This window comes from Oncorhynchus masou, chromosome 9 (genome assembly GCF_036934945.1).
Source record: "Oncorhynchus masou masou isolate Uvic2021 chromosome 9, UVic_Omas_1.1, whole genome shotgun sequence".
Classification (NCBI taxonomy): domain Eukaryota; kingdom Metazoa; phylum Chordata; class Actinopteri; order Salmoniformes; family Salmonidae; genus Oncorhynchus; species Oncorhynchus masou.
Window position 1 is genome coordinate 46,173,798 of NC_088220.1, and position 23,060 is coordinate 46,196,857.

At 44.6% G+C, this 23,060-nt stretch overlaps 1 protein-coding gene across 1 annotated transcript in view; it reads right to left on the bottom strand.

Annotated features, from left to right (window-relative positions):
- LOC135546048 (serine/threonine-protein kinase SIK2-like) overlaps window positions 1-23,060 on the bottom strand; it is a 57,723-nt gene that overhangs the window by 11,182 nt on the left and 23,481 nt on the right. The window contains exons 5-11 of the mRNA XM_064974147.1: window positions 16,752-16,876; window positions 15,639-15,762; window positions 9,730-9,944; window positions 7,015-7,167; window positions 6,489-6,656; window positions 1,568-1,799; window positions 265-564 (exon numbers count right to left, since the gene is read on the bottom strand). Of these exons, the coding sequence (XP_064830219.1) occupies window positions 265-564; window positions 1,568-1,799; window positions 6,489-6,656; window positions 7,015-7,167; window positions 9,730-9,944; window positions 15,639-15,762; window positions 16,752-16,876 (1,317 nt within the window). The remainder of the gene's footprint in view (window positions 1-264; window positions 565-1,567; window positions 1,800-6,488; window positions 6,657-7,014; window positions 7,168-9,729; window positions 9,945-15,638; window positions 15,763-16,751; window positions 16,877-23,060) is intronic.

The window sequence follows — 23,060 nt, forward strand, 5'->3', positions numbered from 1 at the left end:
CATCTACCAATACATTTTACGGTCTCTATTAATTGAGTTAATTTACACGGTGCTTCTGCAACGGGATGAAAAATTCAACAGAGCTATTGTAGGCCAAACCTATAAAGCAGTGTCTGATTCACAAAATGAATCAGAGAGAGAGAATAAAATAAGAAGAGACAATTTTCAGCTTGAAAATGTGCAGGGGTGAGAATGAAGCTGGAAAGAAGGAGAGAAAGATACACGAAGAACGAGATGGATAAAGAGACAACCAGTGGATCTCACCTTGTGTGAGGGAGGTGTCGGAGGCGCGGCGGCCCTCCCTGAAGCTGATGGGAGAGCGGTTGTGGGCCTCCCTCTTCTGGGAGCTCAGGGCCTGCATGGTGGGGTTGGGGGGCCGCTGGCTCATGAAGGGGCCCTGGGTCACGTGGGACCCCGAGCTGTGGGTGTTGGCCAAGACCACCTCGCTGAGAGAGGGGGCGTCCTCCAGCAGACCCAAGTCACTGTGCAAGGAGCCCATGTCGTAGCCCATGTCAGAGTCCACACTGCCCAGGGACGGGTTGTGACCCATGGTGAACAGTTTATCTGTTCGTTCACAGAAATACAGAAAAGCAAGATTTCCTTGACAGTACTACTGATGGATTGGATATTGCTCTAATTCGGTCACAGGTTTTTCAGGGTAGGGTTGGCACAATTATCATATCAACGTGTAACCGTTAACTATGGACAATTAAACCGTTGTTTTCATACATTCATGTTATGATAAGGGAATCAGCTTTATATTTAAGTAGATATAGTTTACCCAATAGGAGTTTAAGTAGGTAGGAAGTAGGTAAAGTTAACCATTTTACGAGCAAAACGGCATGGTTGGGAGGAGACGCTTAATTTCCAAAAGTTCAAAGCAATAGTTATTGAGACAAGGGTGTCACTAAAGCCGTGTTGTATTCATTAGATATGTGATAGCAAATTTTAAAAGATGCATTCAGATGCATTACGAGCTCAACATTTTGATAATTATGAATATAACCGTGGCCATTTGCATGAGAACTAATCGTTACCCAAAACTCCATAGTTGTCACAGCCCGTTTTCCGGGTAAGGTTGCCGGTCAGGAAAGATTCCAGAGGGGTATACTACAAAGCAAGATCAATGACTTAGCCAGTTAACTTTCCAGAATATTCTGAAATAAAACATTTTTAAGAAGATAAGCATGAAATGAGCATAGTCTAATTGCCTCAACAACCATAATACACTAAGTTTAGCTTTCTTAAATGAACCAGAAAATCTATTGTAATTTCTGGTTGTTTATCAAAGTTAACGCGTTGATCCTGCTTTGTAGTGTACCCCTCTGGCCTTAGCTAGATATAATAAATAAATAAAAACCAGTCCATCCACTCATCCATCCACCTATCAATAAATGTGGTGCCTTTAAAATAACAATTTCCACTGGACGCACACATTTTCACCATTCACAAACGCAATACTTGCTGGCTTAGCAAATCAACAACCCATCGTACAGCCCTATGTCCCCTATCTAGCCAATGGCGTATAAGATTCTCTAATGTCCCAGAACCTTGGTTCAGATCTTACCTTGGTTGATGACGGGGCCCAGCTCATTAGTAACCTCGGACAGGGTGTGTCGGCGCTGGCCAAAGCGGGCCGTCTGGAAGGCGGAGAAGAAGTGGGCGGGGTCGTCCTCGGCATCGGGCTCCTCCGTCTCTATGCCCTCGTCGATGGACGTCTCCATCATATTACTGGGTGACGACACGCTGGACTTGCGCAGCACTGTGGGGGGCAGGGGGTCCAGCATGCAGCCGTTCACCTAAAGGCAAAGACAGGGAGAGGCATGGGGAGTTACTTGCTGGAGTGGAATTCATTTAGCTTAATCCATTTGACTAAATGTGCTTATGAAATGTATTTCACAAAGACATTGCACAGTAATCATCATTTCCCTTTCCACATTGATGCTCAAGTGTCAGCAAAAGAGCAAATTTTCATCCATACTTGCTAGAGTTGGGGATCAAACTGGGTTTCTAACCCAGACTCTCAGGGCATTATCTCTAGGGAGCTAACACGAGTTCCCAGCAAGGTTACTCATCATGCGAGGGGCTCTCCTTAACGCCGCTGTTACGCTTCACTCTGACGTGAATGGGACCTCCTCTGTCACACACGCTTACACGCACGGCCTAAGAGGGTGAAACCATTCATCAGGACATGGCACCTCTCTCGGTTACATGACCAGGCAGCTTCCCCCTAATGTACACATCCAGAGGGTGCTCTTTACTTGTTATTGCAGTGGACAGCTTTGGAGCTACAGAAACACAATCTACTGCAAGGATTGGGGAATGGATGGGTAAACAAAATGTGTCTGCCATTTCTATCCTGCCCTCCCTTTCCCCCCGTTGCTCAGACACTGAGAGGGGGAGAGGGGTGGGAGTCTGGAATGCATGCACAGGAAGTGTGCTTTGGCCGAAAGCACAGCGAGAGACTCTCCCACAGACACAGGCACACGGAGACACAATCACACTCGCTCATCAAGCACACACACAATGTCTCTTGCTCACACAGCGTCTCACACTCACACACACACCCCTCGCTGACACGGATCAACTGAATGAGTTGCCGGGGAAACCAGAACCCTGGGCTCCTCCAGTCAGAGCTGCTTTGTACAATTCCTGATCCCAGTTTCCTGAAGCGTGCTGGGCCAGGAATGCTGCCTGTTACTCAACACACTGGGGAGGGAGAGGGGCTGGCTGCTCAAACCCAGGCCACACCAGGCTATTACGGCACACTATACCCTATTTAGTACACTGGTTTGACCAAAAGTAGAGCACGAAATAGGTCACAGAGTGCCATTTGGGACTCATTCCTAGTACCTACAGTGCCTAGAGCAAGCAGGGGCTCATCAGGAGGGCAGAGGGAACAGCCTCAACAGACAGCATCCTGGACATGTGTCCTGCTGGTGCTCCTGCTACTGAGATTATGCTAGTTCCTTGTTCTTGAGTGGGCCCGCCGTGTTCACTCACCAAAATAACACTTGAGCGGTGCTTTGATTTAATCTCTAGCAAGTCAATTTTTTACGAGGGTTAATATAAAAATAAAAAGGCCATTTTTTTTTTTGCTGTAAAAGTGATAAATAACGAAGTGGTCAAAATAAAACTAGTATAGGGTCTGTGTGTAAGGCAGTTTTTCAAAACCCAGCAGCAAGCAGGGGAATGGTAGGTTGTTCAACGCAGAGTGCTGACGTCAGGAGTGAAGTCGAATGCTAAAGCCTGGCCAGGCTGGAAGAAAAGGTCACAGTCTGGCACAGATAAAGACAGAAACTTAGCAGAGACGGAGTAGGGAGAGAGAGTCTGGGTCCAGACCTGCAGGGGCAAGAGTACAGCGGATGTCACATGGGCCAATGCTAAGTGTGCATGTGGTCATAGTGTGAGAGAGAAAGAGGTCTAACTGTGCCTGAGCTGTAGAGAATTGGGCAGCTGTCACGTCAGATGTGTGGCCCCAGCGAGTGAGACAGACAGAGGGGACGGACGGGGCTAAGTGGAGTGGCTTACGTAAGCTGGCGAGGGGCAGCTGTGCCTTGCCTGCTGTGCGGTTACTGTTAGAACCAGCCAGCCCAGTGCCTCAGCCTTAAGGGATCTGGGGAGCTGCTCACAGGGTAGAACACATCCCTCCTTTCTCCCTCTGACAACCAGGCTGTGGAACGGCGCACAGACAGTGTCCCCCAAATAGCACCCTGCTCCTTATATAGTGCACAGGGAATCTATGAGCCCTAATCAAAAGTAGTGCACTATAAAAGGGTGCACTATCCCAATTTGGGACGCAGAAGAGGAAAAGGGGGCCATCCAAGTAGCACTAGCAGCAGGTGCCGGTCAGGAGGGGTCAGAATAGGACAGGATAGGCCAGGGGATTTGAACGAGGTTAACACCCAGACATGTTCCCAGCTTATGTACTCTACCGTGGAGCCCCGTTCTCAGTGAAATGTGAGTCAGAGCTCTTTCATAACAAAACTGTGACGTAAACACTACCATCCATCACTCAGAGCCTCAAAGGCAGTGCCTAATAATGGCACCATATTCCCTTTATAGTGCGCCACTTTTGACCAGGGCCCAGGTCAAAAGCAGTGCACTACTAAATAGTGAGTAGGATGCCATTTAGGATGCAACCTCAGTCGGAACTAGCTAGAAACTCCCACACAAGGTATAAAAGGGGGTAAGAGGGGACTGGGGCTGGACTATGTCACTCCTCCGCTGATTTTGTGTTGTTGTTCTATTGAGTGCCAAACTGGCACCGCTCCCTTCTCTCACTGCCTGGCTATGGGGAGTTGGGGACAGTCTTGAACAAAGAGCTCCCTGGGGAGGGAGGGAGAAAGGATGAGTGGGCTAAACCAAACAAAAACAGACAGACAAGAGTCCCCTATTGGATAACTCAACAGCGGTGGCCAGTCGGGTTGGGGTGGCCTTGGGGAGGATCGGTCCCGCTGCAGTCAGTGCACCATGGGGTTGTGTTCAGTTTGAAAAAATTTCAGAACATTTTCTCCTAACAGGTACTCCCTGAGTTTGTCAAATGCGGAAAAAAAATGGGGGAAAAAACGATGTTCGTGTTGCAATTTGTTTTGCTATGATGTGCCCTTATGAGCACAACCCAGATCTGTTCCCACATGCCACTGACCGTGTGTATTTCTGTGCAAACAAGTTTATAATTTGTATATCAGAATTGAAGCATGAGTCTAAAATGCCAATCCATTTGATGACAATCTCCTTTATGGTTTTCTTCAAACTTCCCAAATGTGTATATACACTGCTCCAAAAAATAAAGGGAAACCTTAAACAACACAATGTAACTCCAAGTCAATCACACTTCTGTGAAATCAAACTGTCCACTTAGGAAGCAACACTGATTGACAATAAATTTCCCATGCTGTTGTGCAAATGGAATAGACAACAGGTTGAAATTATAGGCAATTAACAAGACACCCCCAATAAAGAAGCGGTTCTGCAGGTGGTGACCACAGACCACTTCTCAGTTCCTATGCTTCCTGGCTGATGTTTTGGTCACTTTTGAATGCTGGCGGTGCCTTCACTCTAGTGGTAGCATGAGACGGAGTCTACAACCCACACAAGTGGCTCAGGTAGTGCAGCTCATCCAGGATGGCACATAAATGCAAGCTGTGGCAAGAAGGTTTGCTGTGTCTGTCAGCGTAGTGTCCAGAGCACGGAGGCGCTACCAGTAGACAGGCCAGTACATCAGGAGACGTGGAGGAGGCCGTAGGAGGGTAACACAGCAGCAGGACCGCTACCGCTGCCTTTGTGCAAGGAGGAGCAGGAGGAGCACTGCCAGAGCCCTGCAAAATGACCTCAAGCAGGCCACAAAGGGTGGTATGAGGGCCCGACGTCCACAGGTGGGGGTTGTGCTTACAGCCCAACACCGTGCAGGACGTTTGGCATTTGCCAGAGGACACCAAGATTGGCAAATTCTCCACTGGCACCCTGTGCTCTTCACAGATGAAAGCAGGTTCACACTGAGCACATGTGACAGACGTGACAGTCTGGAGACGCCGTGGAGAACATTCTGCTGCATGCAACATCCTCCAGCAAGACCGGTTTGGCGATGGGTCAGTCATGGTGTGGGGTGGCATTTCTTTGGGGGGCCGCACAGCCCTCCATGTGCTCGCCAGAGGTAGCCTGACTGCCATTAGGTACTGAGATGAGATCCTCAGACCCCTTGTGAGACCATATGCTGGTGCGGTTGGCCCTGGGTTCCTCCTAATGCAAGACAATGCTAGACCTCATGTGGCTGGAGTGTGTCAGCAGTTCCTGCTAGAGGAAGGCATTGATGCTATGGACTGGCCCGCCCGTTCTCCAGACCTGAATCCAATTGAGCACATCTGGGACATCTTGTCTCGCTCTATCCACCAACTCCAAATTGCACCACAGACTGTCCAGGAGTTGGCGGATGCTTTAGGCCAGGTCTGGAAGGAGATCCCTCAGGAGACCATCCGCCACCTCATCGGGAGCATGTCCAGGCATTGTAGGGAGGTCACACAGGCACGTGGAGGCCACACACACTACTGAGCCTAATTTTGACTTGTTTTAAGGACATTACACCAAAGTTGGATCAGCCTGTATTGTGGTTTTCCACTTTAATTTTGAGTGTGACTCCAAATCCAGACCTCCATGGGTTGATAAATTTGATTTCCATTGATAATTGTGTGATTTTGTTGTCAGCACATTCCAACTATGTAAAGAAAGTATTTAATAAGAATATTTCATTCATTCAGATCTAGGATGTTTTATATTAGTGTTCCCCATTTTTTTTTGGAGTAGTGTAGTTTAATATATAAAATATTTAATATAACAAAATGCTTAATTCCACTAACTCAACAGTGTTATCCAGCTGGAAAACTGGATAACACTCCACATAGTGGGTGTCTACAGGCCGGGGTGCTTCGGTTCAGAATAGCTTGTAACCTTAGATGACATGGGTCGACTTGTTTGGAGTTGTGACTTACTTTAGGAGTGGCCACATCCTCAACCATGAAGCTGTGCTCGGGCAGAAGCGGCGACTGTGGGAAGTTAAAGGCATCAGAGGCTTGGGACAGCGCTGGGGAGCGTAGTAGACCCCGCACCCCATGGGGAAGGAGACCCACCTGGGGGGAGCAACCGCTTGGCTCGCTCGGCTGTAGGGGAGATAGATGGAGGGGTACAGAGAGCACGAGAGAGAATGAGGGAGGAAGATAAGAAGACGAGAGAAAGAGATGAGGAAAAAAGTTGGATAGAAAGAGAATCAAAGAAAGAGGGTGAAAGGTGACAAAGAGAGCAAAAAAGAAAAGGAAGTTGAATGGATAAGAGTGAGGAGAAAAAAAAAAAAAGAAAAAACACAGGGCAGTGAAAGGAAGAGAAAATATGTTATGAACAGCCAGGTGTGTGAATGTAAATGTCCTTGATCATTACAACCACAGACAGCCATACTAATGCACCACATAGACAGACCTGTCTTGTGGTGCGGAAAAAATGTCAACGAAGACAGAGGGTTACCTTGACGACAGTCTGCTCGGCGATGGTGCTGGGCCGGCGCTGGCGTACGTCAAGCCGCTGCTCCACAGGGAAACTGCAGCGGTGGGCATTGAGACGCTCCACCAGCAGGTAGTAGATAGCAGCAAAGTGGTTGTAACTCTTGTTCTGGAGCGACTGGACACAGGAATGTTAAAGCTGCAATATGTAACTTTTTGGGCGACCCTACCAAATTCACATAGAAATAGAAAGCAAATCTAAGAAGCGGTAGATCTGTTCTACGTGCACCATTTATATGCTTCCCGTTCTTAAGTTTAATTTTACGTCTTTTACTTTCAGGTTTTGTACACCAGCTTCAAAACAGCTGAAAATATAATATTTTTGAGTCATGGAAAATATATTTATTTATTTCACAGCGTTATAGATCAGTGGTTCCCAAACAGGGGTTCTAGGACCCCTGGGGGTACTTGTCCTATCCACAGGGGGTTACTTGAGAAGAATCATAGGACAAATATAAAGCACCCACTAGGGCTGTTGCAGTGACCATATTACCGCCACGAGTCATGAAGGCAGTCAAATTCCACGTAACCGTTTAGTCATGGTAATTAGGCTTCTCCAAAGTATGATGCTGCTGATGGTCATTAGTAGCCTACCAAACTTGCTAACTGCTTGGAACTCAGCACTCTATTGTCCCTCTAAATCACTCTGACATCAATGCAAATGTGATTGAAAATCTAATCAAACACTTCATGAGAGCCCATGAGCTCATGTTGCGCAACATTTCTAAAGGCTATGCAATTATGCGATAAAACAAAGTGATGGCTTCTTAAAAAGAGGCGGATCCTATCAGCTTTCTATAGGCTAGGCTTACTATAAGCAAATATTAAGCACGTTGCTTATCTTTAAAAACAGGAGTATAGCCTACCTGGCTGGCATGAAAATTAACCACGGGAAAAGCGTCCTCCATTCAATATTTAAGTGCGGAGTGGACATGTATTTTTCCCTGCTTCGAGACAGGTGCATGATGATGGTCTATTCGAAATAATGGTCCAGTCGAAATTCAATAAGAATTTCACAGATATTATTTAGTATATGTAAAGACAAGAAGTCTGATGGGTGACAATATTAACTTATTACTTGTGAATGATATATTATCACTACCAGCTTAAGGTAAGAAACCATTAAAGTGGTCAAATAACTTCTTAAAATTAAGCATATTAAATCTGCTTTACAAGGGGTGTAAGAGCCTAACTGGCATACACAAGTAGCGCGTGAGTTTAAAGTTTGGGGAAGAAAATGTTCACCATAAAAATGCACCTTTATAAAAGCATTACATCATGTGGTCCCTTTGGATAATGGTGTTTTCCTGCTATAGCCTATGATTTTCTACGCTTAGAATGTGAAAATTGCATCCCATAAGTGTCCTAGACTATTCTTGGAATATTTATATCTCGCACAGGTCAACTTTTTTAGTATGAGGGATAGTAAATTGACAGAGGCTAGTGCTTTTGCTGTTTTTTAGGCCTACTCATCTTGTTGGCTGACGGAAAGTAAATGCGGACAGTTCTTCCAATATCTTCAATATGCACCTCGGAATTGGATAAGGGACGAGCGAAGTTGAGTCCGCAATGTGTGAGAAAGACCAGATCAGGAGTGAAAGGTGCATTTTTTAAGAGTGCATTATGGCCCCACAAAGGGGATGCCGCTGGGAAATTGTGAATGAGAGACTGATGAAGTGTGTACAGCCTACGCAAAAAACAAAGCAAGTCATGTCTTTCAAGCAACTTTTTCAAATCATCATTAGTCGCATAATGCAGCCTTACAATCTATTAAAATATCTAAAAACATAGCCTAACTCAGAATATCCTATTCTGTTCCCATGAAAATGTCTAAATTTTCATTATAATCACATTTCTTGAGACCTGTCCAAAATAAATAATGGATTTATTGCGAAGGTTTAGGCTATATTACATGGATTTATTAGACTTTTTAAATGTAGATGTTCCAAAGGTCTGCATCAGTGGTTTGTAGGCTGTGCGGAAGCCAAGAGATGATAAATGTGTTTGTTAATTAATGGTCAATTACCGTGACAGTTATTTGCTTGACAATCACTGGCTGATGAAATTTCATGACCACCACACCCACCAAATTATTAGAATTGTATTATTAGCTAACTTTAGCCACTGCTAGCTAACAACCAACGGAAGTGATAGGGGCAATCATTCAAGTAAAAAAAAAAACAACGAAAATATGAATAGTTCTGGGTCCAGAGTGATGCCTAGAGTATCTGAGGGAATTTGTCACCCAAAGCGACTTACATTTATGCGTACACACATTTTTTTAGGTATAGGTGGCCCTGGGAATCGAACCCACTATCCTGGCTTTGCAAAAGCCATGTTCTACCAACTGAGCTACAGAGGACCACACCTGTGCTAACATCAACACTCATAATAGGGTGTCATTAGAGATACAGTATATTCACACTTGCACATGTACACTGGCATATAGTATGCAAGTACACAAAATTGTGTTGTTTTGCGACAAGGTGGGGGGCCATCCAACCAAATCTTGCCTAGGGCCACCAAAAAGGTTAGAGACGGCCCTGCCAGCGTAGATATTGTCTGCGTCCCAAATGGCACCCCCATTCCCTTTAAAGTGTACTACTTTTGACCAGGGCCCTTTGGTCAAAAGTAGGGAACTATATAAGGAACAAAGCACCCTCTCTCGGCCATCTCTCACCTCGATGGTCTTGTGTTGGTCGATGCCCAGGCTGTGCATGAGTCGCAGAACCTGCTCGCTGTACTCGCCCACGCTCAGGTCCCCCTCCTGTTGGTACAGCATGGGCCTCTGCACCGGCACATCCAGTGCCATCCACTTGTGCTCCTTGATCTGAGCCACTGACAGACGCTTGGACGGGTCCAGCACCAGCATCCGCCGGATCAGGTGCTCGCAGTCTGAGAAGGGGAGGGGAAAATGAATAAAGATGGAGACAGAGAGAGGGGAACAAAATCAATGTACAATCCCTGGTACTCAGATCAATAACAGTTCTTCCAATATCACTTGAGACATCTGATGACAGAGAGGAGTGTATTCTCCTGTCACGTCTGACTTTCCACAATTGCCGATACATCAGACCATACACAACAACACGCAGCTCGAGACAGTGGTACTGTGTGTACCATGTACCGAGAGTACAGAAGGAAGAATACCCCCATTTGAGTGAAGAGCGCGCTCTGGCTAAAACGTTGGGGGAACAAAGCAGTTCTATTAAAGCATGGTCGGCCACAGGGAAGGAGTGCCTCCACTACTCATGCTAAGAAAAACAGATGAGCTCAGGCAGGAATGCATAGCAGGCTTTCTCCCCCTTTTTTCTCTAACCCCCTCTCTCCTGTTCTCTTTCTATCCCCATCTCCCTCTCCCATTCCCCCTCTCTCAGAGGTGGAGGATGGAGAGAGCTCTTATCCTTCAGTTAGCGGCTAAATGAGCTTGACGTCACCAACCTCTGGGTCTTAATAGGATTACTTTCCACTGGGCTGAGGTTGTGTTTTGTGCGCGTTTGTTTGTTTGTTTGTATCTGTGTGTGTGCGCACATCTGTCTGCCTGCATGCATGCGTCTCTGCTCTTCTCACCTCTTCGGCACGAGCAACGTATTCATCTTGCTTTCTGCGGTCTTATTTACAGTGCCTAAAGTATTCAGACCCCTCGACTTCTTCCACACTTTCTTACAGCCTTAATCTAAAATGTATTAAATTGTTCCCCCCTTTAATCTACACACAATATTACATTATGAAAAAGCATAAAAAGGTTTATAGGCATTTTTGTACATTTATAAAATAAAATGCATGTATTAAAAAAAAAAATACATATATCACATTAACATACAGTTGAAGTTGGAAGTTTACATACACTTAAGTTGGAGTCATTAAAACTTGTTTTTCAACCACTCCACAAATTTCTTGTTAACAAACTATAGTTTTGGCAAGTTTTTCCAACACTTGTTTACAGAGATTATTTCACTGTATCACAATTCCAGTGGGTCAGAAGTTTACATACACTAAGTTGAATGTGCCTTTAAACAGCTTGGAAGATTCCAGAAAATGATGGCATGGCTTTCGAAGCTTTGGGTAGACTAATTTACATAATTTGAGTCAATTGGAGGTGTACCTGTTGGATGTATTTCAGGCCTACCTTAAAAAAACTCAGTTGCTCTTTGCTTGACATGGGAAAATCAAAAGAAAATCAGACAAGACCTCAGAATTTTTTTTTTTATACCTCCACAAGTCTGGTTCATCCATGGCAGCAATTTCCAAACGCACCACGTTCATCTGTACAAACAATAATATGTAAGTATAAACACCATGGGACCACGCAGCCATCATATCGCTCAGGAAGAAGACGTTTTCTGTCTCTTAGAGATTAACGTACTTTGGTGCAAAAAGTGCAAATCAATCTAAGAACAGCAGCAAAGAACCGCCATAAAAAAGACAGACTAAGGTTTGCAAATGCACATGGAGAAATGTCCTCTGGTCTGATGAAACAAAAATAGAACTGTTTGACCATAATGATCATCTTTATGTTTGGGGGAAAAGGGGGAGGCTTGCAAGCTGAAGAACATCATCCCAACCGTGAAGCACGGAGGAGAAAGCATCATGTTGTGGGGGTACTTTGCTGCAGGAGGGACTGGTGCACTTCACAGAATAGATGGCTTCATGAGGCAGGACAATTATGTGGATATATTGAAACAAAATCTCAAGACAGGCTTGGTCGCAAATGGGTCTTCCAAATGGACAATGACCCTAAGCATACTTCCAAAGTTGTGGCAAAATGGCAAAAGGACAACAAAGTTAAGGTATTGGAGTGGCCATCACAAAGCCCTGATCTCAATACCATAGAAAATGAGTGGGCAGAACTGAAAATGCGTGTGCGAGCAAAGAGGCCTACAAACCTGACTCAGTTACACCAGCTCTGTCAGGAGGAATGGGCCAAGATTCACCCAACTTACTGTGGGAAGCTTGGGGAAGGCTACCTGAAATGTTTGACCCAAGTTAAACAATTTAAAGGCAATGCTACTCAATTCTAATTGATTGTATGTAAACTTCTGACCCACTGGGAATGTGATGAAATAAATAAAAGCTGAAATAAATAATTCGCTCTACTATTATTCTGACATTTCATTCTTAAAATAAAGTGGTGATCCTAACTGACCGAAGACAGGGAATTTTACAAGGATTAAATGTCAGGAGTTTTGAAAAACTGAGTTTAAATGTATTTGGCTAAGGTGTATGTAAACTTCCGACTTCAACAAAGTATTCATACCCTTTACTCAGTACTTTGTTGAAGCACCTTTGGCAGCGATTACAGCCTCGAGTCTTCTTGGGTATGACGTCACAAGCCCGGCACACCTGTAGTTTTGGAGTCTCTCTGCAGATCCACTCAAGCCCTTTCAGGTTGGATTGGGAGCGTCGCTGCACAGCTATTTTCTGGTCTCTACAAATATGCTAGATCGGGTTTAAGTTTGGGTTCTGGCTGAGCCACTCAAGCAAGGACAGTCTCCAGTCTCCAAGTCCCTGCAGCTTAAAAACATCCCCACAGCATGATGCTGCCACCACGCATCACCGTAGGGATGGTGCCAGGTTTACTCCAGACGTGATGCTTGGCATTCAGACCAAAGAGTTCAATCTTGGTTTCTTCAGACCAGAGAAACTCCAAGCTGGCTATCATGTGCCTTTTACTGAGGAGTGGCATCCGTCTGTTCACTCTACAATAATGACCTGATTGGTGGAGTGCTGCAGAGATGGTTGTCCTTCTGGAAGGTTCTCCCATCTCCACAGAGAAGCTCTGTCAGAGTGACCATCTGGTTCTTGGTTACCTCCCCGACCAAGGTCAATCTCCCGATTGCTCAGTTTGGCCGGGCAGCCAGCTCTAGGAAGAGTCTTGGTGGTTCCAAACTTCTTCCATTTAAGAGAGTGATGTAGGCCACTGTTCTTGGGGACCTTCAATTCTGTAGAAATTTTTTGGTAGCCTTCCCCAGATGTCCCTCGACACAATCTTGTCTCGGAGCTCTACGGACAATTCCTTCGACCTTATGGCTTGGTTTTTGCTCTGACATGCACTGTCAACTGTGGGACCTTATATAGACAGGTGTGTGCCTTTACAAATCATGTCCAACCAATTGAATTTAGCACAGGTGGACTCCAAATTGTAGAAACATCAAGGATGATCAATGGAAACAGGATGCACCTGAGCTCAATTTCAAGTCTCATAGCAAAGGGTCTGAATACTTGTGTAAATAAGCCATTTCTGTTTTTGTTTTTTTAAACCCGTCTTTACTTTGTCACTATGGGTACAGTGTGTAGATTGAAGAGGAACATTTTTTAATTTACTCCATTTTAAAATAAAGCTGTAACATAACAAAATGTGGAAAAGGGGAAGGGCTCTGAATACTTTTCGAAACACGCTGTATGATGACTGCCCTGTTGCCGAATGAGCAATTCTCTGGCCAAGAAATCCAGCAAGAGAGAGGCATGAGAGAGAGAAACTATGCAATCTACATTGACCCTCTTCTTTTCCCTTGAGAACATTTAAAATACATTTTTATTCATTTAACTAGGCAAGTCAGTTAAGAACAAATTCTTATTTACAATGACGGCCTACACCGGCCAAACCCGGACGACACTGGGCCAATTGTGCGCCGCCCTATGGGACTCCAATCATGGCCAGTTGTGATACAGTTTGGATTCGAACCAGGGTGTCTGTAGTGATGCCTCTTGCAATGAGATGCAGTGCCTTAGATTGCTGCGCCACTCAGGAGCCCAGTACATCATGGAAATATTCAGGGCTGGACAGTTAACACCTCGCTTCGACAGTTGAAGAAAGCAGAGGGAGGAGATGTTCTCGGATTTCTGTTACACCAAATCTCCTGGGGCCGCTTCGTTACGGCGGTCAAAGAATGTACGGTCCTGGGATGTACAGTACTGAAGGTAAAATGGACTAAATAGTCCACCCCTATAGGGGAGGCTGGCAGAGCCCTGCTTAAACTTCACTGGCTCTTCCCCAGGTATGTAAACACAATGACTCTGGCTCGCTCTGATTAGAGTTAATCGCACCAGGTTGGCGTATAGTGTTAGCTCGAACCTGATATGCTGACTTTTCTAGATATGGAGCACCACCAAAAGGAGCACTGTTAGGATCTCCTAGGAACAGTGCCCATATTCATAAAGCATCTCAGAGTAGAAGTGCTGATCTAGGGTCAGTTTAGCCTTTTAGAGCAGAATGGATTAGATGCACAGTATATGGACAGAGGAGACCTGATCCTAGATCAGCACTCCTACTCAGATGTTTTATGAATGGCTCGCTCTTGTCCCTCTGCAGCAGACATATGGTGAACAATATGTTTGGAACATTGAGATGCAATAAAATCACAGTATATATCGTACTAGCACCTAAGTATGATAATGTTGTATCGTGAGGTCCTTGGCAATTCCCTGCCCTAGTACCAAATGGGTTCCATTGTGGACAGGTGTTTTGAACAGGTATTTATACCATGTCGGGCAGTTGAGCCTCACTTCAAATGCAGTCTATGCTTTCCCTGCATGCTAGAACCCTGTGAAGTGGTGAGACACAAGAAGGGGGATTCTGAAGAGCTCCAAGCAGACAGTTAAATGGGTTACACAGTATTGGTGCATATACTGAACAGAAATATAAAACGCAACATGTAAGTTTTGGTCCCATATTTCATGAGCTGAAATTTCCCATACGCACAAAAAAAAAGCTTCTTTATCTTACATTTGGTGCACAAATTTGTTTTCAATCCCCATTAGTGAGCATTTCTCCTTTGCCAAGATAATCGATCCACCTGACAGGTGTGGCATATCAAGAAGCTGATTGAACAGTATGGTTATTACACAGGTGCACCTTGTGCTGGGGACAGTAAAAGGCCACTCTAAAAGGTGCAGTTTCATCACACAACACAATGCCACAGATGTCTCAAGTTGAAGGAACAAGCAATTGGCATGCTGATTGCAGGCATGTCCACCAGAGCTGTTGCCAGATAATTTAATGTCCATTTCTATACCATAAGCCGCCTCCAACGTTGTTTTAGAGAATTTGGCAGTACGTCCAACCGGCCTGAACTGCTGGCGGCGTGTAACCACGTCCATCCGGCTTCTTCACCTGCGGGATTGTTTGAGACCAGCCACCCGGACAGCTGATGAAACTGAGGAGTATTTTGGTCTATAATAAAGCCCTTTTGTGAGGAACAACTCATTCTGATTGGCTGGGCCTGACTCCCCAGTGGGTGGGCCTGGCACACAAGTGCACCCCTGCCCAGTCATGTGAAATCCTTAGATTAGGGCCTACTGAATTTATTATATGAATTGTAACTGTTGTTGCATGTTGTTTTTAAATGAACAATATATAGCCATTCATTCGAGGAGGTTGTATTTCTACAGCTTTATATCTCAGCCATTTACTAAAACAAGTGGTGGAGTAACCACTTTGTTGTATCTTGGGTTGCCCCTTTAATGTCCTCTGCTGGCATCACAAGTAAACAAACCCCATTCCAACAACCACACACTGTTTTTCCATAGGAGCAGTGGTGTCACTTCCGTCTTTTTTGGGGTGTAAAGCACTAGGTTATTGAGTCTCACCTTCTGTCATGAAGTAGGGGATGCGGAAGCGACCCTCCAAGACGCGCTGTCGGAGAACAGGCAGGGTGGGGCCATCGAAGGGCAGGGCGCCACACACCAGCACGTACAGCACCACCCCCATACTCTACATTGAGACACAAAAACACATGCGCACACGAGCACAGCCAGACAGACAGACTAGGTCAGGGGCTGCAGTGTGAACAATTGCACTCACATAACTAGATCAATCAGGGTAGAAAGGCACTCAGATGTATGCGAGGGCGAGTTCACCATCTCGTAATACAGGGAGGGCTATAAAAAGAGGTTGGAAAATCTTGTGATTTCACGTCTTCAGGTCACCTTTAAAAAAAAGAGTGTAAGTAGGGCTATTTGTTTTTTTTAAACAAGATGTCATTCTCATACACTTATCACTGCAAGGGGGAAAGCAAACATTTCATTTGACCTTTATTTAACTAGGCAAGTCAGTTAAGAACAAATTCTTATTTTCAATGACTGCCTAGGAACAGTGGGTTTAACTGCCTGTTCAGGGGCAGAACGACAGATCTGTACCTTGTCAGCTCTGGGATTTGAACTTGCAACCTTCTGGTTACTAGCCTAATGCTCTAACCACTAGGCAACCATGCCACCGCAGCTGACGAGGGTTGATGATTCACAATCAGATCCCCAACGCAATCACCAAAAGCAGTATATTTTTTTATCCCACCTTCTCGCAGCTGAGCACCTTGACTGCATCCCAAATGGCAACTTATTCCCTAAATAGTGCATTGCTTTTGAAATTGCTCTGGTCAAAAGTAGTGCACTGTGCGGAGTAAGGTGCCATTAGGGACAAAGAACTTTTCCCCGGCTTTGTTTTTGTTTAATCTGGTTGGCCTCACTATTGCTTCTAATGTCCATGATTACACTCGATCCAGTGTCAAAGACAGTCAGTTCTGGGAAACTCCGTGTGTATCACCGAGGGATTAGTTGTGATCAGTATGTGACTCATTGCAGAGCAGGTGTGTGAAAACGGCACCCTATTCCTTGTATAGTGCACTACTTTGGACAAGAGCCAATAGGGCACTATTGGAAGGAATATGGATGCCATTTAGGATGCAGACAAGAGCATCGTCTTACCCAGATGTCCAGCTGGGGGCCCTCGTACTGTTGTCCCTCAAACACCTCCGGAGCGGCATAGGGGGGGCTGCCGCACCATGTGGCCAGGGGCTCCCCGGGCTGGAAGAAGTTCCCAAAGCCAAAATCTAACAAAAAGGGGAGAATGACACAGTTAACTTATTACGCACCTTCACCTTGACCCAAACAAACATACACTGGGTTGAGTTCTTCTGCCCATAGACGGTATGGATGGTTCTGCCTGGGCACATTTAGCTGGCTGACTGACTAAGTGAGTGATGGGTGGTAAGAGGTGAGGGAAGGATGGAAGGGAATGGATCGTAACAGATGGAGCGCGTCAGTACTCAGAACACTGAGTACTGAGCGAGAGCGCGCGAGAGAGCGCAGACGGGTCAAAGGATCAGAAGGTGGCTGACTCACAGGAAGTCAAGACAGATTGACTACCTGTAGCATAGGGCTTTAAACACTAGCTCCAGATTAGAAAATGTGACTGTGTGTGTGCGCAAAGAGTGGGGGTGGTTGCTAAAGAGGTAGAAAAATATTCCTTGCACAGCAGCACCTGTACATGCTAATCATTTTCCAACATTAAAACAGCAATTTTAGGCACCCTAGGATTCTGTTCCAGCAGACAGAAGAAATTGAGATGTTCCAAGCAGGAACAAGGATTTAACCGTTTTTGTCCGGCAAAGAACACTATAGACCTATCGCTTTTTCATCAAGAATTAAAATGGCTTTAACTTGTTTAAATAGGAAAGTGAGATGCATTGTGTTCAGACAGTATTCATATGCCTAGACATTTTCCAAATTGAGTTGTTAGATGGAATTCAAAACGAATTCAATTAAATTTGCTTTCTCACCCATCTACACACAATACCCCATAATGACAAAGTGAAAACTTAAAATATATTTTCTGCACATTTATTGAAAATAAAATACACATCATACAGTCAAAAATGTGGACACCTACTCATTACAGGGTTTGTCTTTTTTATTTATTACTATTTTCTACTTTGTAGAATAATAGTGAAGACATCAAAACTATGAAATAACACATATGGAATCATGTAGTACCCCCCCAAAAAAGTTACATCAAAATATATTTGATATCCTTCAAAGTAGCCACCCTTTGCCTTGATGACAGCTTTGCAGTCTTGGCATTCTCTCAACCAGCTTCATGAGATAGTCACCTGAAATGCATTTCAATTAACAGGCGTGCCTTGTTAAAAGTTAATTTCTTTAATTTCTTTCCTTCTTAATGCGTTTGAGCCAATCAGTTGTGTTGTGATATGGTAGGGGGGCATACAGAAGATAGCCCTATTTGGTAAAAGACCAAGTCCATATTATGACAAGAACAGCTCAAATAAGCAAAGAGAGACAGCAGTCCATCATTACTTTAAAGACATGAAGGTCAGTCAATATGTGAAATGTCAAGAACTTGGAAATTTCCTTCAAGTGCATTCGCAAAAACCAAGCGCAATGGTGAAACTGGCTCTCATGAGGAAAGGAAGACCCTGTTTACTCTGCTGCAGAGGATAAGTTCATTAGAGTTACCAGCCTCAGAAATTGCAGCCCAAATAAATGCTTCACAAATTTCAAGTAACAGACACATCTCAACATCAACTGTTCAGAGGAGACGGTGTGAATCAGGCCTTCATGGTCGAATTGCTGCAAAGAAACCCCTACTAAAAAACACCAATAAGAAGGAGAGACTTGCTTTGGTGATGAAACACCAGCAATGGACATTAGACCGGTCTTGCCATCGATTTTCAAGCCAATTTCAGTTTTTTTTTTACCCAACTACCAATAGGTGCCCTTCTTGGAAAACCTCCCTGGTCTTTGTGACGGAGGTTTTAAACTCACTGATTGAATGAGGGAATTACAGATAATTGTGTGTGTTGGGTACGGAGAAGAGGTAGTCATTCAAAAATCAGAGTGAGTCCATGCAACTTGTGAGGCACATTTTTACTCCTGAACTGTCAGGCTTGCAATAACAAAGGTGTTGAAGACTCAATGTATTTCAGCTTTTAATTTTTTATTAATTTATAAACATTTATTCTAAACATAATTCCACTTTGACATTATAGGATATTGTGTGCATGCCAGTGACACTAAGTCTAATTTTAAATTCAGTCTAACATAACATTACTTTTTGAAGGCACTGTTTAAAAATAAATAATTGTTAGCCTACTAATTGCCTAAAGTGTTAGTGTATATGAAATAACAGGAGAAAGGCCGGAACTGTGCAACATAAGGACAGACTACAAAGTATCACACAAATGCACCACAAATTAAAAATAACAAATGAGAATAACAATACAGGTAGGTAACAATACTAATAAATAACTAACTATGTAACAATATAGTAGTCAAGTCTAGTGGCTATGTTTGAAAAAAACAAAAAAACAAAAAAAAAACTGTTCCTTTCTAGGGAACTGTGTCCCAAATGGCACCATATTCACTATAGTGCACTACTTTTGAACAGGGCCTCTGGTATAGAGAGTAGGGTGTTATTTAGGACGCAGAGTAGAACAACCTGCAGGTTTTTTTTAGCCAATGTGATATGTAATGCACATATTTGTGTGTTGAGGCCATTGGTCGGCTAGCTGGGCCTTCATGAGGTCATCTCCCAGGAGACTGACATGAGCTCATAGAGTGACTGTGTGTTCTGATTGTTCAGAGAGCGAGTCAGTCAGCTCCAAACTTACACTTGATCTAAATCATAACTCTGAAAGAAAAAAAGCTCTGCCTTTCATTAAAATTAAACTTCCAACAGCGTGTGGCCAAATCTTTTACCAGTATGAAGCTGCTAGCTTATTCTCTTACGCAAATCACTACCTCCTCCCCACCCCCTCTGTTCCCGCTCCCTTTCTGTCTCACTCCCTCACGTGTCTGTTCCTTATGTTTAAGATTCCCATTATAATAAACTTCAGTGTCGTTGCCCTCGAGTGTGAGAACGGAGAGATCGTTATCTGTGGAGCCCGACAGTGTTAAGGTACCCTGTTGTAACAACTAATTTTATCAAATTAATAAAAAGTATTTTGTATTCTCCACTCTCTAATTTTTTTTTATCATCCCCGTTATATAAAGCCGAGGGAAGAAGATGCGTTGCAAAAAAAACAAATAATAATACGCTGCCTTATGTAATGGGGGGCAGGTCGTGTTGGACTGTGTGGCACAAAGCAGTGTTCAGTAGCTCAGCAAATTGATTTAGCCTCTTCAGTGCTCTGGCCAAATGCGCTCACTCCCCCTCCCATTAGAGGCCAATGTCCAAGATCAACCCGTATAAAGCTGCAGCAGTGTCCTGGACTGTAACACAAATGGCACCCTATTTCCTATTTAGTGCACTACTTTTGACCAGGGCCCATTAGGAAGCCCATAGGCAGGACTCCAGACTAACATTTGATTAACTCGAACAGGAAGTACCAGTCACGTGCTCAATACGGAAGTTTTCCGATGAAAAGGATGCTAAGCTACAGTACTGTTTAGTACAGACTGGAATATGTTCCAAGATTCATCAGATAACATTTAAGGACGCTTATAAGAAATACCGCTACAACCCCTGACAATCATCAAACAGTCAAAATTTCAATACAGGACTAAGATTGAATCCTACTATGCCGGCATTGACGCTCGTTGGATGTGGCAGGGCTTGCAAACCATCAGAGTACAAAGGGAAACTCAGCCGCGAGCTGTTCAGTGATGTGAGCATACCAGACAAGCAAAATTCGTTCCATGCTCGCTTCGAGGCAACCAACACTGAACCATGCATGAGAGCATCAGCTGTTCCGCACAATTGTGATCTCGCTCTCCGTAGCAGATGTGAGTAAGCCCTTTAAAAAAACAGGTTAAAATTCACATGGCCACATGGATTACCAGGATGCGTACTCGGTGCATTGCTCTGACCAGCTTGCAAGTGTCTTGAATGACATCTTCAATCTCTCCCCGACCCCGTCGGTTATACCTACATGTTGCAAACAAACCACCATAGTCCCTGTGCCCAAGAACGTCAAGGTAGCCTGGCTATCACCCCATTGCACTCACATTTGTATCCATGAAATGCTTTGAAAAGGCTGGTCATGGCTCACATCACTTCCAACCTCCCAGACACCCTGGGCCCACTCTTTGAAGAGTTAGGGTTTCAGGTGCTTGGACTGGGCTGAGCGGGAACACCAAGAGACCAGAGGTGACAGAACGGGGGTGCTCGGGTGTAGGGTTTCAGCATTGCCTGAAGGTAGGGAGGAGCAATTCCTCTTGTTGCTCCATAGGCAAGCACCATGGTCTTGTAGTGGATGCGAGCTTTGACTGGAAGCTAGTGGAGGGTGCATAGGAGCGGGGTGACATGGGAGAACTTGGGAAAGTTGAAAACCAGGCGGGCTGCAGCATTCCGGAAAAGTTTCAGAGGTTTGATGGCACAAGCGGGGAGCCCAGACAACAGTGAGTTGCAGTAGTCCAGATGGGCGAGGACAAGTGCCTAGATTAGGACCTGCGCCGCTTCCTGTGTGAGGTAAGATCATACTCCACGGATGTTGTAGAGAATTAACCTGCAGGAGCGAGTCACTGCTTTAATGTTTGCAGAAAACGACAGCTGCGTAACCGTGCACGACTCCAACACCATCATTAAGTTAGCTGATGACACGACAGTGGTCAGTAACCTGGCAGTGTGGTGCCAGGACAACAACCTCTCCCTCAACTTTAGCAAGACAAAAGAGCTGATTGCAGACTACAGGAAATGGCGGGTCCAACACGCTCTCATCCACATTAACGGGGCTGTAGTGGAAATGGGTCGAGAGCGTCAAGTTCCTCGGTGTCCACATCACTAAGGAATTATCATGGCCCACACACACACTAACACAGTCGTGAAGAAGGCACGACAACGCCTCTTCCGCCTCAGGAGGCTGAAAATATCCTCAAAATGTTCTACAGCTGCACCATTGAGAGCATCTTGACTGGCTGCTTCACCTCTTGCTATGGCAACTGCTTGGCATGCGACCACAAGGCACTACACAGAGGGAAGTGAGTATGGCACAGTGTCACTGGGGCAGAGCTCCCTGCCATCCAGGACCTCTTTAACAGGCGGTGTCAGAGGAAAGTCCTAAAGATTGTCAGACTCCAGCCACCAATTATCAAAGACAGCACAGTAAGCAGTACTGATGCACCAAGTCTGGAACCAACAGGACCTTGAACAGCTTCTAATGCCAAGAGACAGCTAAATGGTTAGTTAAATAGTTAACGCTACCCAGACTAACTCTTGACTCATCACGTACGCTGCTGCTATATTTATCCTGTTGCCTTGTCACTTTACCCCTACCGATATGTACATATCTAACTCAATTTCCTCGTACCCCTGCACATTCACTCTGTACTAGTGCCCAGTGTTATTGTTACTCATTGTGTATTTATTCCTCATGTTATTGTTGGGAAGGGCCCGTAAGTAAACATTTCACTGTTAGTCTACACATGTTGTTTACAAACCATGTAACAAATATACTTTCATTTTAAATGACAACAGGATAGCTGTGTTTTCCCCACAATAGCATTTTAAAATGCTATACATTTATCCAGGAAAGCAGAGCGAGTGGCTCGCTCAACACAGCAGCAGCAGTTCCCAGCTAAACAGGTACAGGCAGACACTTTAATTACATGAATGATGAGGATAAATGTACTTTACTGCTTGACCAAATCATGGGCTTTAGCCTCCTAAAGAAAATAGGGTGTTTTGAGTGAGGTGAAAATGTAGAATGTGCTGCTCGCACTGATGCTACCAAATTTTAAAAAATTCACTCGCACAACCATGTAAAAGGGACGCAAAGTGCGACTAAATGGTTGAAAGTAGTGCACTATATGGGGAATAGGGTGCTACTTGAGACCCACTCTCTCTGCCACTAGTGTGATGTCAGGGTTTCCGTTAGGAAAATGTGGCGCTGGACAATGTGACTGGGGAGATTTTAATTTGACCACCATTTGAAACATTTTAACCATGAGGACCATATCTACCCACAGTGCTCAAAATGACAGAAATCACATTTAGATTATGGTAATGCATCTTAACAAAACATGGAACTAACTCATGGAATGAAGCAGCCAATAAAACCTTATTTTCAAACAATTGCCAAAAAGCAATTCGCGGGAAAATACACTCTATAAACAGCGCACTTGACAGCAGTTCCATGTGACAGAGATGAACATCTCTGGGGGGGGGGGGGGGGGGTCCTAAAGACTCAACAACTAGGATGGGCTGCTAATATGACTAGGATTGTGCCATACGTTTCTGGACAACAAAAAAAGGTTGACATGAAAACCAATAAGACATGA